General features: G+C 44.7%; 1 protein-coding gene across 4 annotated transcripts in view; it reads left to right on the forward strand.

The window, feature by feature from the left end:
* Positions 1–9,519: 9,519 nt before the first annotated feature.
* The window catches only part of GABRP (gamma-aminobutyric acid type A receptor subunit pi), a 112,659-nt gene continuing 108,552 nt past the window's right edge, over positions 9,520–13,626 (forward strand). For 2 of the 4 annotated variants that reach the window (XM_086931431.1, XM_086931434.1), the window contains exons 1-2: positions 9,566–9,704; positions 10,960–11,053. In XM_086931431.1, the coding sequence (XP_086787557.1) occupies positions 11,001–11,053 (53 nt within the window). In that variant the 5' untranslated portion in view covers positions 9,566–9,704; positions 10,960–11,000. Of the gene's footprint in view, positions 9,705–10,959; positions 11,054–13,626 lie in introns of all 4 variants that reach the window. The other 2 variants (XM_086931433.1, XM_086931432.1) reach the window with 2 other exon arrangements.

Here is a 13,626-nt window from a genome sequence, read left to right on the forward strand (position 1 = left end):
CTAACCCAATATGATTTTAAAACCACTTTCTTAAAGGTGTTTCTAACAATGGCAATCTTGGAGAAATATTATACAGAGTGCAATTTCCTCTGCTCTCTTCTGTAAATGAATCAGGCGTGCAGAAATGGTCTTTTGAAGAAGTGTCTTAGTGGCATAGGGGACATGTAACATTGATCTCCTCCTCACAAGTTCAATTGCTAGCTGAATCAATAAAAATTAAAAGGCTAAAAAGGACACGTGAATAAAGTGTTTTATCTTCAAATTGTCCCAAATGAAGTAGATGCACGTTGATAGAAAGCTTGGCCTAAACAAATCATTATTAGATGACCATTTAATTTATTAGTAGTTGGTCAAAGTTTAACTTTTATTATGATTGCACGATTAATTAAAATATCAACCATTACAATATAAAAAAGCACAGGTATATACAAAGACTGTACTATACCAGTTATACAAAATACCATAAGCAAGGAAAATAAAAATTATAACATAATTAAAATAAAAATAAGAAAAATAGTAGCAAAAACAACCATTCATACTAGCAGCAGCAAAAAGACACGAGCAGGTTAAAAACACGTGCAAGTAAAAGTACAAGTGCATATCAGAACCTACAGAAAGGAAAGACAAATGTCCTACATGTACCATAGATACAGTGCAAGAGGTATTATCACTAATTGAGCCACTCAGACTATCATGGAGGAGAGCTTGCCAGGCTCAATGCTTTATGAAGTAAGCAGTGAATTTGAAACTTTACTTTAAAGGTGTGACATTCTTAAACATTGAGGAGGCAATTGCCATGAACTTAATGAATCTTGCAGTCAATTGACACGTATCACTATTTAATTACAGCTGTGTTGCAGGTCCTGATGCTCAACTGCCTGAAAATTGGAAAGAGATACTAGCATCTAAGTGGGGATAGAAAGAGGCAAAAACATAAACATGTAAAAGTGATTCCTGATTAAAACCACAGCCCCTACATGTAGCATCCGAGGTGCCAGTCGGGCAACCGTACTTTTATGCTTTCCGTGGCATTACGCCGAATCTCAAGCGCATTAGTTGTGACTTTATTTTATTTTGAAGTTTAAAGGAAGTGATAAGTACACTGGAAGAGTCACTGGTTGATTTAAGACAGTTTTTAGGTCAGCATATTTCTTTATATTAATGAAACGAAAGTCCTCTTGAGCTGATAAAGCCTCACTTGCTTTACCAATAACTGTGAAAGACTTTTCAGGGGCAGTGCAGTATTCTAGAGGTCTCTAGCAGAAAGTCGGTTAGTGGCTTCCTGGACAAGCTTGTAAGAATCAGATTTCTGATTCTGTATAATGTCCCACAACAGTCTTTGGACAATTCCTGCACAGCTGTTGCAAACTTGGAGCACATAGATAGAAAGCTGGCATATAAAACATAGTTTTTACGATCCAGATTAAACTCCAGGCGAATCTGTGCTTTTACCAAACAGGCCAGTAGTGAATAAATGCCTGTAACATTGACTTTGAGCCCGGTCAAGCCAGCTTGTAATATGATTTAAATAAACAAATGCTCCATTTGCAAGTGTGGGCATCAATTTGCTCTCGATAACTTTGCTGATTGCTGTCAGGTCTGGGCCGCATGATTTTGAAGAAGGCACCGGAAAGCAAAGGTGTAAGAGCCTTACCTGATGTTGCCAAAGCCTCGATATTTGGAGGTGGAAGGCCATGTCCTAGGTACTTGATGCTAGGTACCCTTTCAATCTGCAGGGCATTTATAAACCAAGCTCCTTTTCACATTCTCTTCTTACTGAAGATTATGATCTTAGTTTTTGATGTTGTAATATTTGCAGTCTTCAGCCAGGGATGTCAGGTCTTTGAAGAGCAATTGCAGTTTGGTCCAAAAGTAGTGTATCATCAGCGTATTGTAACTATGCACCCTCTTCCCTTGGAGTTCTGGTGGAGAGCAGTTTACTGTGCCAAGGTGGTCATTCAGGTCTGCAAGATCCAAATTAAAGAGTAAGGGAGGCAAAATACATCATTTATTAAGGCCCCAGTTGGTATAAATCTTAGCTGAGAAGGGCCATTTGCTGGGTATTCATACTTTGAACCATGGATTTGTATACAGACTCCTAATTGCAGCCAATAGACGTGGTGGAATACCTCCAGTGTCTCAACAGGTGCAGTTCAAGGCCCTGACCATGGCCCTTAGAGCCCTGCGTGACCTGGGACCATCCTATATCAAGAAGCGCGTGGCCTTTTATAATCCTGGCCGCTCGCTGCGCTCTGCTTCACTTCGATTGCTGTTTGCCCTCTGCTTCCGTCGCTCTAGGATGGGCGGCCAGTCGTGGTCGGTAAAGGTGGCCACTTTATGGAACAGCCTTCCCGATATACTGCGGCATACACAGGATCTCCACATCTTCAAGAAATTACTTAAAACTCATATTTTTACCCAATCCATTTAATTAATTTGGCTCTCATGGTCTCAGTCTGTGCACACCAGATACTCCTGAGTAATTGTGCGCGCTACAAATCATATATAACATAACATAACATGCCTCCAGTTTAATCCCGGCAAGTTTCTATCTACTTTGTCGAAAGCTGTGGCAAAATCAATAAATGCACTATTAAGTTTTTCGGTCCACCTTTTAGTCACATTATTGATTAGGATCAACATCCATAGTAGGTTGATCTCAATGCCCTGCCCCTTTTAAAATCCAGTCAGTGTGGCAGAATTATTTTATTAAGTTGTGCCCAAGCCTCCAATTGCTTGTGGAGAATTTTCACGTAACATTTCCACTCTACATCCAAAATGGGAATGAGTCAAAGGTTTTCTGGGTTATCCCGCGCGCTCTTCTTGTGTACTGGAACAAGGAGGGGTCCTGGCCAACCTTTGCTCACCATCACGTTCTGTAAGCAGTTTTTCAACAGGGAAGTTAAATAGGTAGTCCAATTGTCTATCGCTACCTTAAAAACACTTACAGGAAGGCCATTGGGATCGGGAGCACTTGCCGTGCAGATTGATGCCAGGGCAATATTAGTAAATATGAAATAAGCAAGGTGAAGCTCTCTCAGGCAAAGTGCTTCGTTGTTCACCAGTTACGTAACATTAATTTTTGGCTAGAGCATCATGAGAACTGGGTCAGATTATATAACTTAAACACGTTGTATATGATGTTTGATGCTTGTTCTGATGCATACCCTTCCACTTGATTAAACAAGATTTGGCATTAACTCTAGTTTCCTTGTGCGCTCGGAGAAATCATTAAGATCAGTGTGTTTTTCTTCTGGTATGGCGCCTAGTGACAATAGCAAAAAAATAGGATATAAAATTGTTGGCAAAGATGGGGAACAGTCAAAGCAGCAAAATGTGCTTAATTGGAGTAATTCTTCTTCTATGGACCTCATTATAAGGACATGGACCAGCATTTCCCCACCTCAGAGTTACTGTTGCAAGGCATCCGTAACTCTAGAGGTGGGAAAAGTTAACTCCATTATGAGTTGGACCCTGAAGGGCCTCCAAGAAATTAGGAATTACAGGGAAATCCGTAATTCTGGGTCTGATTCAAATGGTTATTCCTAATTTCCAACTGCAAAACAGCTAAAATATAAGCTTGATAGCGAAGAGATCCACTGTGTTCCGACAGATGAAATTATTCCATAGCGGTTGATACCTAATGTTACCAGCCCCATTGGAATTCAGGGGGCACTCGTAATGAGGACCCATGTATTTAATGTATTCTTCTTTGCTGTTCATCCAGCATTAAATTGTTGCCGTGGCTGCTCCGTCGTGCATGTCTTTCAGTCATTAATCAACCTTTAGAGTTGACTTGCTTTTCAAGTTCAGTGTGTTTACCTATGATAACACCATTTAGCAACCACTCCCTATAGTTTGAGATGGTTTATCTCAGTTATGAGAAGCCATTTAGCATGCTTCACTTAGTGTGAAGCATGTTTCTGTTTCTATTATATTGGGCCTTCTGGAGAAAAACAAATTGGAACATTTGATTCAAATGTGTATGCATGAACAGAATGTATATTAGCCAGTGGTAGTTGCCACTGGGTAGTTATAGCTGAGCCCACATTTCCATAGGAAAACCATTTTTTGTTTTGCTAATAGGTTTTGCACCGTTTGTAAAAATATTAACAAAACTATCCAAAAAAGAGTCTCATCCACCTCAGCTATTTCCAAGAACGTTTTGGGGTGATATGTGAAGCAAGAGCCAAGAATAGGGGGGGGGGGGGGCAAAACTCGTTTTCCCCATGCAACATAGGAAAATTAGACACAACTGTAGCCAAAAGGAACAAACAGAATGTTAGACCTGGCATCCTTGGCATGGTTTTCCCCTGTTTGTTTAGCCCCTACCTCCTGTATTTTTGCTGTGTATTGTTTTTGCTGGTCTGGATGCTTTGGGCACCTTGCCACTTCTGATCAGTGCTAAAGTGCAAGTGCTTCTTCTGTAAATTGTGAATATAGATTGATGTTTAAATGATTGGCTTGTTTGACTTACCTGTAAGTCCCTAGTGCAGTGAACTGTGTGCCCAGGGCCTGTAAGTCAAATGCTGCTAGTAGGCCTGCAGCACTGATTGTGCCATCCGCACAAGCATCCTCTCCAATGGGTCTCAGACCTGCCACTGTAGTGTCTGCATGCAGTCTCTACTGCCATGTCGACTTGGCAAGTGCACCCACTTGCCATTCCCTAACCTTCCCTTTTATTACATATGATTCACTCCTAAGAGTAGTCCAATGTGCCCCCGTGGGCAGGGTGCAGTGTGTGTGAAAGGTAGGACATGTACTGATGTGTGTGCCATGTCCTGATAGTGAAATACAGTGTATTTTGTTTTTCACTATTGAAAGGCCATCTGTCTTATAGGGTAGAATGGGAGTTTATTTATAGCATCTTATAAGGATAACTTCCCATTGGGACAAAATAGAAAGATTGTGGTTAGTATGCCTATACTCAGAATATAAAAATGCATCTTTTAGTAAAGATGATTTTAATATTGTGTGGTTGAAAATACCACCTTTTAGTTCTTTTCTTGCTTAGCCAACCTGTGTGCCTCTGCTGGTTTTTGGATTGACTGTCTGGCTTTGGAGTGACAGGGGCTGGGGATGTGCATTCACTGTAAACAGCCACTGGGGGGGGGGTTGAGGTGTGTCCTGTCTTTCCTTGATGAGTCAGGGCTGGGCTAAATCGACCTGGGCTGACTTTAGAGTAGTGGAGGAGATTTCCTTGCACCTGAATGGGCCTGGTCTGCCTTACACAATGCTGTTTCCACCTCCTGCTGGGAAGCTTGACCAGGGAGGACAGGACTGGTTTTGACTGAGCACAGAGTCTCTCTGCCACAAAAGAACAAAGAGAAATTAAGTATTAATATTGGGGCCCAGACCCAGCACTTTAGAATACTTCTGGACTCAAGAGGAACCTCTGCTGAGGAGAAGAGTTGGGAAAGCTGAAGGAGAAGTACTGGCCCTTTGCTGTGTGCTGCTGGGGTTGGCCTGCAGTGGCTGTTTCTGCCAAGCAGAGGACAAAGAATTTGCTGTGTGCTGTGTATCTTGCTTGAAGAAGATCTCCAAGGACTGGAAGTAGAGCTTGCCTCCTGCTCTAAAGTCTCAGGGACACAAAGACTTCACAACCAGCTTCCCTTATCTCCCTTACCAGGAGTTCCAACCTGCCAAGAGGTGCCAATTTCTGTGTTGGGCCTCTGGAGGTTGTGCCTGCTGCTGGGAGCTGAGAAAATGTAAAGCAACTCTAAAGCGTGATGCATCCACACTTTTTTCCCGAAGCAACATGCTTGAAGGAAGAATTTCAATGCATTGCAGCTGTGCCGCTGAAGAAACCGACGCAGTGCCTACCCACAGCTCGAGAAATCGCTGCATGCCGAGTCTTGTGTGTCCATCTCCGAAGTCAGAGATCACTGCACCAACGGATGCAGGCCCTGCTATGCGACTGCAAGAAATGATGCATCGGGGGACTGTGGCTGGAGAGATCAATGCAATGCCATTGCCACCTCCTCATCAAAAGCCAACGCCTCCCGAATCCCCACGCATCGCACTGGGACACTATTAGAAGGTGGTTCTGACACTTAAGGCCGCCCACATGTTTCGCTTTTTGAGCACCTATTTGTTGAGCTTTTACTGTTGGAGAGCCTCATAAGTTGGGGCTCACCCACAGTGAAGTCATGATGAAAGAGACGGCATGTGGAATTTACTGGTGTCCCCTAGCTTGACTAGGCCACTGCACAGCAGCCGGAGTAAGGGGCATCGGGCTGGTTACATGCAAACACATGTATACATGCGTGTGCCCATGTGCACTGGCTGCGCAGGGGAGATTCCTGGCGTGCGCAGCCCAGGAGCAGCTACAAAGTGAATGGTGTGGCAGGACTTATGCAGAATTGGGTGATGACATGGAATAGGCTTTATACACTTTGAGGAAACATGCCAGGGAAAGTCAGTGTGTTTTACTGATTTCACTTCATTATTCTCCTGCGGGGATTTGGAGCCCATGGCCTAGTGACACTTTCCTAATGCCTACAAATTCCAGACATGCACTAAAGTCCACTGTAACGTGTGTGAAAAGAAGTATTCTGCAGAGTCCAAAGTCATATTTGTACTGCTTTTGGGTCATCACAAAATGTTATATTTCAGCTCATAACCAGGGCCAGGCTGGGGCAAACTCTGCCAGGCTGATTTAATGACCTTCCTCTCCAAGCCGTGGCCTCAGGTGCCCAGCCCAGCACAACAAGTATTCCAAGGGCGAGAGTCTCCACTCCGAAAGGAGAAGATGGGTAGACCTACAGGTTCATCCATAAGTAGCTGACACCTGGTACCAGGCATCAGCCCACTCTGGAGGGAAGGCAGCCTGTGGGGAAGGGGCTCTCAGACACCATGTGGCAGGAGACCCTGGACGACAATATTTTGAACAAACCCAGAGGCCTGGGCAGGAAGGAGGGAGCATGGGCAGTGAAGTGATGTGTCACTGTTTGATAGGACAGAGACTTCCTGCCAGCCCCTTCCCCAAACTTTAAAAAGTGTTTTCACAGGAAGAGACGCTCTCTCTGGGGTGTGGTCTGCTGAGGCAGAGGGCGCTGGAGCCTGACGCAATGGACAGTTGGAAGGAGGAACCCCCTGACTGTCCCAGGATCTTGAACAGCGCCAGGAGAAGAGACCAGGACCAGTGGACTGACACAGGGGTCTCTGCGCAGGGAAAAGAGAAGCCCAAGAGGAGAGTCCAGAGAAAGGCTGGTGCAGGGAGCCAGTGAAGACAGCTCCCTGCTGATTGCACACTTCTGGAGACCAGGAGGGCAAAGGAAAGTGCTCCCAGTGGCTGGGGAGTGCCACCAGGAGCAAGAAGAGGCCAGAATGAAGCCGATCTGGTGCCTAGGGGCCGAGATAAGCCCCCAGAATGTAGGCAACCTTTGACCTCTGCCAGGACCGACAACGAAGCGATTGGGGCTCCGCCGCCGTTCCAAGATGAGCCCCAGGGTGGGTCAGATCCCAGGGGCTGCCCCCACCAGAAGATAAGCCAGGGAGCACCACGGCACTCTCCGTTTAGCTGCCCACAAGGGGTGCCAGGAACCCACCCTGGCCCGACAAGACTGGATGGAGGGGAGCTCTGTTGCGCCCCCCCCCGAGAAGAAATCATGCTGGGGAGCACCATCGTGCCCGCCATGACGAATTCCCCAGGAGCCCTACTCCGGGCCCTATCTATCCAAAATCCTGCCGGGAGCACCGTCACACTCCCCGTGAAGGTTCTCAGGGGCCTGGGACCCCTTCCCGGGCCCTGATGTGCTGGCGGAGGAGGGTGTAGTGCCGTCGCACTCCCCCGAGGGCCCACTGGGCCAAAGTAAAGTCAGGGAGAGCAGTCGTGCTTCCTGTGAAAACGTGCCCAGGGGCTCGGGACCCCATCCCGGGCCCCGAAGAAGAGAGAAGGAGGGGAGCACCATTGCGCCCTCTGTGAAGGGAAGCAAGGACCACATACCCGAGCCCCGAAGAGAAGGAGATGGGAGAGTGTCGCCGCGGCCTCGAAACAGCAGAGGGAGTGCAGTCACACTCCATTGAAGAACCGCCAGGAGGTAAGCCGGCACCGTGTCTGCCCGCCAGAGCGGGCATACTGGAATGGCTTCACCGGCTTCCGTGGCCCCTCCAGAGGGTACGGACCGAACGGTGAGCCGGCCGGAGCAGCCAGAGGTGGGCTCCCGGGCTGCCCTCCAGCATGGAGAGCCTGCGGGTGTCCAGGGTGGGACCGGGACCCCGGACACGAAGAGAGGAGGTCCTAGGGGCCTGGGTGGGACAGGGCCCTCAAAGACTTACTTGGGGTCCGGGTGGGACCAGACCCTCCACCGGCAGGCAGATGCAGCCGGAGGCCCTCATCACGGCTCTCCCTGGAGCAGCGGGGGAGCCGCCGCTCTAATATGCAGAAGCGCCCATAATGCCTTGCAGGCCCGGACCGGCCTACAAGGAAAAGTCAGTCTTTTCTTTGCTTGTGGTGGCCACAGGAGTCACCACCACTTGTATACCAAGGTGCAGGGGGGAGCTGCTGTTGCAACGCAGTCTCCCCCAGCATGAAATTTGGAAGTCCCTCCCTAAGTCTCATGGGGACTTAAAAAGAATAACCTCTCAAGGACTCAGCCAAAATGTTAACTCCCTTTGGCCTGGAACCTTTGTTCTACAGCTGGAAGAGGAATGAGAAGTGTGCCAAGGGATGAAGGGCTGAATTGGGAATGTCCAGAGAAGGGCATCCCCTGGAGGTGAAGAGGTGTAATTGTACCAGAGAAATGCATTTACTAACGTTATTTCTTTTAGAGGGACTGAAGGTTACATGTGTAATGTGAAGTACCTGTGTAAGGTGATGTCATAAGCAAGGTGGGGTTATGTTGTCAGACAAGTGATGCTTAAACGTTTTCTTGCTGCTGCGCGTAGGTGAAGAACCCAGACTGCTAGCCCTTAAGACATAGGGGTCTATACTCCATTGTCAGTAAGAAATGCATAGCCAGGGTTGTGTGTCACCAGGGCAGGTGTACCTATTTTAAAATGCTTGCTAAGGTAACGGGGTGGATTGCCGCTGGGATGATTCCAGTGCGCAAGGCCCTCGCTCCAGGTTAGGTTCAACTAACTGCATTTGGGGGCAAGATGATGTGCACACATTTGAGTGGTGGTACTCGACCCCACCCCCAGCAGGAGGGGTGGAAATGTAATGCATTGTCACATAGTAATTCCAACACCTCATGTATATTTGTAAATTGGTGCATAGTATTGAGTAGTGTGTGTGTTTAATAAATGTACTCTTACTTTTATAAAGCAAAGTACAGACTGGACAATCAATTATTGAGTGTTATTGCTGTGCATCGGTAAAGGCTGTTACTAGCCACACCACCTCCCTTGAGTAAGCCTCAGACTGCTCTGCAACGCTACCCTCTGAGAGTCAGGCGCTACAATTGGGTGTTTGGTTCCCAGTGAAGAACAAATGTAGTCATGTTATTTGTGCAGGCCTCACACATACTGCCTCGTTTTCCAACAGACGCCAAGTCTACAGCAAAGCCAGGGCCGCAGTAAGAAACCAACGCATCACTTACCCATACAGTACGAAACCAATGCATCACCTCCCCACATAGTAAGAAACCGATGCATCACCTCCCCTGGAGCAAGGAACCGACCCATCACCTTCCCCGAACGTAAGGAACTGAACCATCACCTTCCCAGTGGCTGGTTGTGCTTATGATTTTGATGCATTCAAGGTACTTTGTGTTACAAGTGTTTATCTATAGTTTGCTATGGGCAGAACTGTTTTTACCTTTTAAAAGTCATATCTAGATAAATGTATGTTGGATTTTTGTCGTTTTGGTAGAGATTACTTACTTTTTTTAACTGGTTAGTGTTCATTTGTAGAGTTTCCACTGTATTACTGTATGTGTGCATAAATGCTTTACACACTGCCTCTAAGATAATCCTGTCTGCTTGTGCCAAGCTAATAGAGGGTGAGCAGGGGTTGTCTAAGGGCTTAACTCCCTTACCCTGTCTAGAAGCAAGCTCCCTACTTGGACAAAGGTGCAAACCATTGTCAATGAGAGACACCCATTTCTAACACAGAATTACACCAAGGTTTGCAAAAAGCGAAATTGTGGTCCATGAAGCGTGTATTGCTTGTGATTTGGTGTAACTTTGTTCAGTATGTTTTAGAGAAATTAAGGTTTAAAATATTTGTATATTTCAATGCCACGGATTCACTGGGACTCCACCATGGAGTATGAACTGATCTTGCCATGCTGTGATTGGCTGACCACTTCTAGACCCTACGTCCAAATTTCTAACCGCTACTAGAGGCAGGGTTGGGTGCCCTGGGGGGTTGGGCGCAGGGCCTGGCCACAAACAAGGCCTTGTCCATAACCCCACTCCGTGCACAGTGATGGACATCTTACCTGATATTAAACAACCATAGAAATCCACTGAAGTAATCCAAGGTTAAAGGAACATTAAAGTTAGGCAAAAAGTTTAGTTAAAACATACCATTAAAAAAAAAAAACACTGAAGTTCACCAGTTATATTTATCCCAAGTATCCATAACTTGTGCCTTAAATTAACTATCTCTCATGCCCACGCCATGCACTGCTAATTATCTCACATACTATATTCTTCATTGCAACATCCAAAATGACATAATTGATAACAACATTGCATGGCAGGGCAGTGAGTTATAGTTAATTTAGGGCATGAGTTCCAGTGGTTTTGTTGGTTCAAAACAGAAAGTTTTAAGTGACATTTTCACCTATCTATAACGTTCCTTTAGTTTTATTTTTTTCAGTGAAAATCAATGAATATATTCATATATAAATATACAGATAGATATAAGGCCTTGGCACCTTTCATTTAATTCATACCAAGGAAGAATACATAACGTGTAATAAGGATAGTTCATTGGAAAAACAACATGTTCATTAGAATTTGTTACAAAATACATGCCAAATGTTTCAGTGACTCTCCTTTTCTATGCAGCTAATTTTATTCCATCTGTTTGCACGTTTGAAAAGGGAGCAATGGACTTCTGCAGCTTCTATACCATCTGCCTGTGGTTTCTTGCATGTTCCAGGTTAGTACAAATTTTATGCAATGGCTTTATAGCATCCTGTTGCCAAAGGCCTTGTGTGATAAAAGAGGAGATATATTGTATCGTGTAAAGTAGCATTTAGATCAAACAATTCCACAACATGAAGTAAATCCATGAACTAAAAACATCTTAGGGATTGGGTATGAAGCATCCATTTAATAATGCTCTCCATTACTGGACCGCCCGTTCTATACCCCAGCGGATGACAGGGACCACTTCACGCCTAACCTGCATCAAATCTCCAGTTCATTATACTCATGTACCCCTTAAGCTATAAACATTTGGTATCATGCATCCTGTAAAGCACACCTGACTGGTCCGAAAACCTGTGATTATATAAATTGCTGTTCTACCCCAGTTACCTGGACCAGTACAGACCTATAAAAATAACCCAATAAAATGAAATAAAAAACATGCTTAGTGATATTTCAAAGGAAGATACTGCAGGCTTTGCCTGGATTCAAACTATGAGCAAGAAACGTTAAGAATTCATGATTACAATATGCATACAGTGGAGAAGTGTGGCTCACTGGTTAGAGGAGGCAGACCTCGAAGCAGAGGTCAGCCTGGGACCAGGGTTCAATTCCTGGCTCGGCAGGGTCTTGAGTCCTAAAATGTCCATGGACTCAACAATTCTCGCTCAGGTGCCCACTTGATTCACGGGTTCACACTCTGCAACTCTGGGCAATAGCTTGCTTAATCTCCACAACGGCCCCTCGCGGCGGGATGCCTGGCTTTCACCTTGCGGATACCCTGCTGGGGTTATCTTACAGGGGAATACCTGGACGGGTTCCCTAAGCAAGCGCTTAGAAACCAGTGGTGATTTACGCTATATAAATTCCTTTACATTTACATTTACAGTCGATACAGTGCTTGAATATGTTATGTTAGGTATTTTTATATATAGCACAACAATTAGCCAGCAGCATCTAGGCACTCCAAAGATAAAGAGGAGAGGTTGGTAGTTGAGTGTAACTACCTTGCTCTGAACTCCAGTACATTTTCTGGACCCTGATAATTCAATTCCTCTGATGTCTGAAGTCAGTAGATACAAGCGAAATAACCAAACAGTGACCCAAATGGCACTCGACCTTGGAAGTTAGAAAAAGACAGAAGTCAGACGCCGTGCTTCCAAAAGAAGAACCAATCGTTACGGAGAGAAAAGTTATAATCTTCAAGAAAAATTCAATGGTTCCATGAACTGTCTTCTTGGTTGGACATGAAAGCAATGTAGAGGTTACATAGAAAGTGGAATGACCACCCATGGAGCAGAAAAAGAACTCTTTTGTGTTCTGAATCTTGAGGAGAACCCTTAAAGACATTTTTAAGGGTTCGAAACACGTCAACAGTTTTTTTCTTTCAGCCAAACAAGTGTCCTGTACAAGTGATACCTCTGTTGCTCACTTGTAATTAAGTCAGAAATGTATAATCATTTTTGATTGACCTCAGTAGGGTCACTGTTTGGTTATTGCCCTTGTAAGAAATATGTTAAATACTCCCTGGATGGTAGTTAACAAGGGTCATTTTTTGGATTGAATAATCTTTTTGTGTACAGAACCAAAGAGAAAAAACTATTGTTACGTACTATGAAGTTATACTTGTTGTTTTTATTGTCAATGTAATCTGTTCAGTGTCGGACATATGGTAAGTTATTTGTCTGTGTATGTTCTAATGCTATTGATTATGAAAATATTTGTATAAATTAACGATTATTGAACTTTTCTCACAAAAAAATTTAAAAACTTTTTTTTAAATTCAGTTTGAATAAATTCAAATGATCATAACAATTGAAGTGTGTGATCATCGGAGGTGAATGGTAGATTGAATGGTCAGCAGTACTGGCACATGTTTGTTGATTACCAAGTATATATGTGTAATAAGCTGCTTTAATGCGTAGAGGTGACACAGCAGATGTAGCCAAGTTCTGTCTTTCAAGTTATTTATTTAGTTCTTAATATCAAAGGTAACAGCCCCACCAGGAGCAGCCTGCTAGCTGCTCAGCCCATCTTCCAACTGTCTCACTAACACCAGGCACCAAAGCATTCCACTCATGTCCATCACACCAACATTCCATACTGAACACTCACACTGGCTGAGCAGCTAGTTACAAGGTAAAGGGGAACACTATTAACATAACATGAAGATACTACAATATGGCCTAGCTTTACTGATTAAGGGCCGAACTCTATATAGGTGCAAATGGATACAAAGTATGGCATTCCTGGGCAGTAACATCTAGTTGTGCTTGCCCCACCATAAATAGTGCAGCCCATCCTTCACTGTGATCAAGATGCCTGGTGGCAGATGGGCCAACAGGTCAAGCCAACTGATCTGAGAGGCGGGGTAATGGTTAGGTTAGCCAGCAAGGCATCTGCTGTATTTTTGGCAGATGCGACACATCCCTCTTTAATGATACCCTTGGTTTTTTTCTGACTTTTTATCTTTGAAGAAGCATTTTAAGGCACCCCACATGCATGTTTTTGCTGTACAATAATGTTTGAGGGGTTTTTATTCGCCTCAGCCACCATCCCCACCAATCCACTGCTTTTACTGTG

This window comes from Lissotriton vulgaris, chromosome 7 (assembly GCF_964263255.1).
Source record: "Lissotriton vulgaris chromosome 7, aLisVul1.2, whole genome shotgun sequence".
NCBI classification, from domain to species: domain Eukaryota; kingdom Metazoa; phylum Chordata; class Amphibia; order Caudata; family Salamandridae; genus Lissotriton; species Lissotriton vulgaris.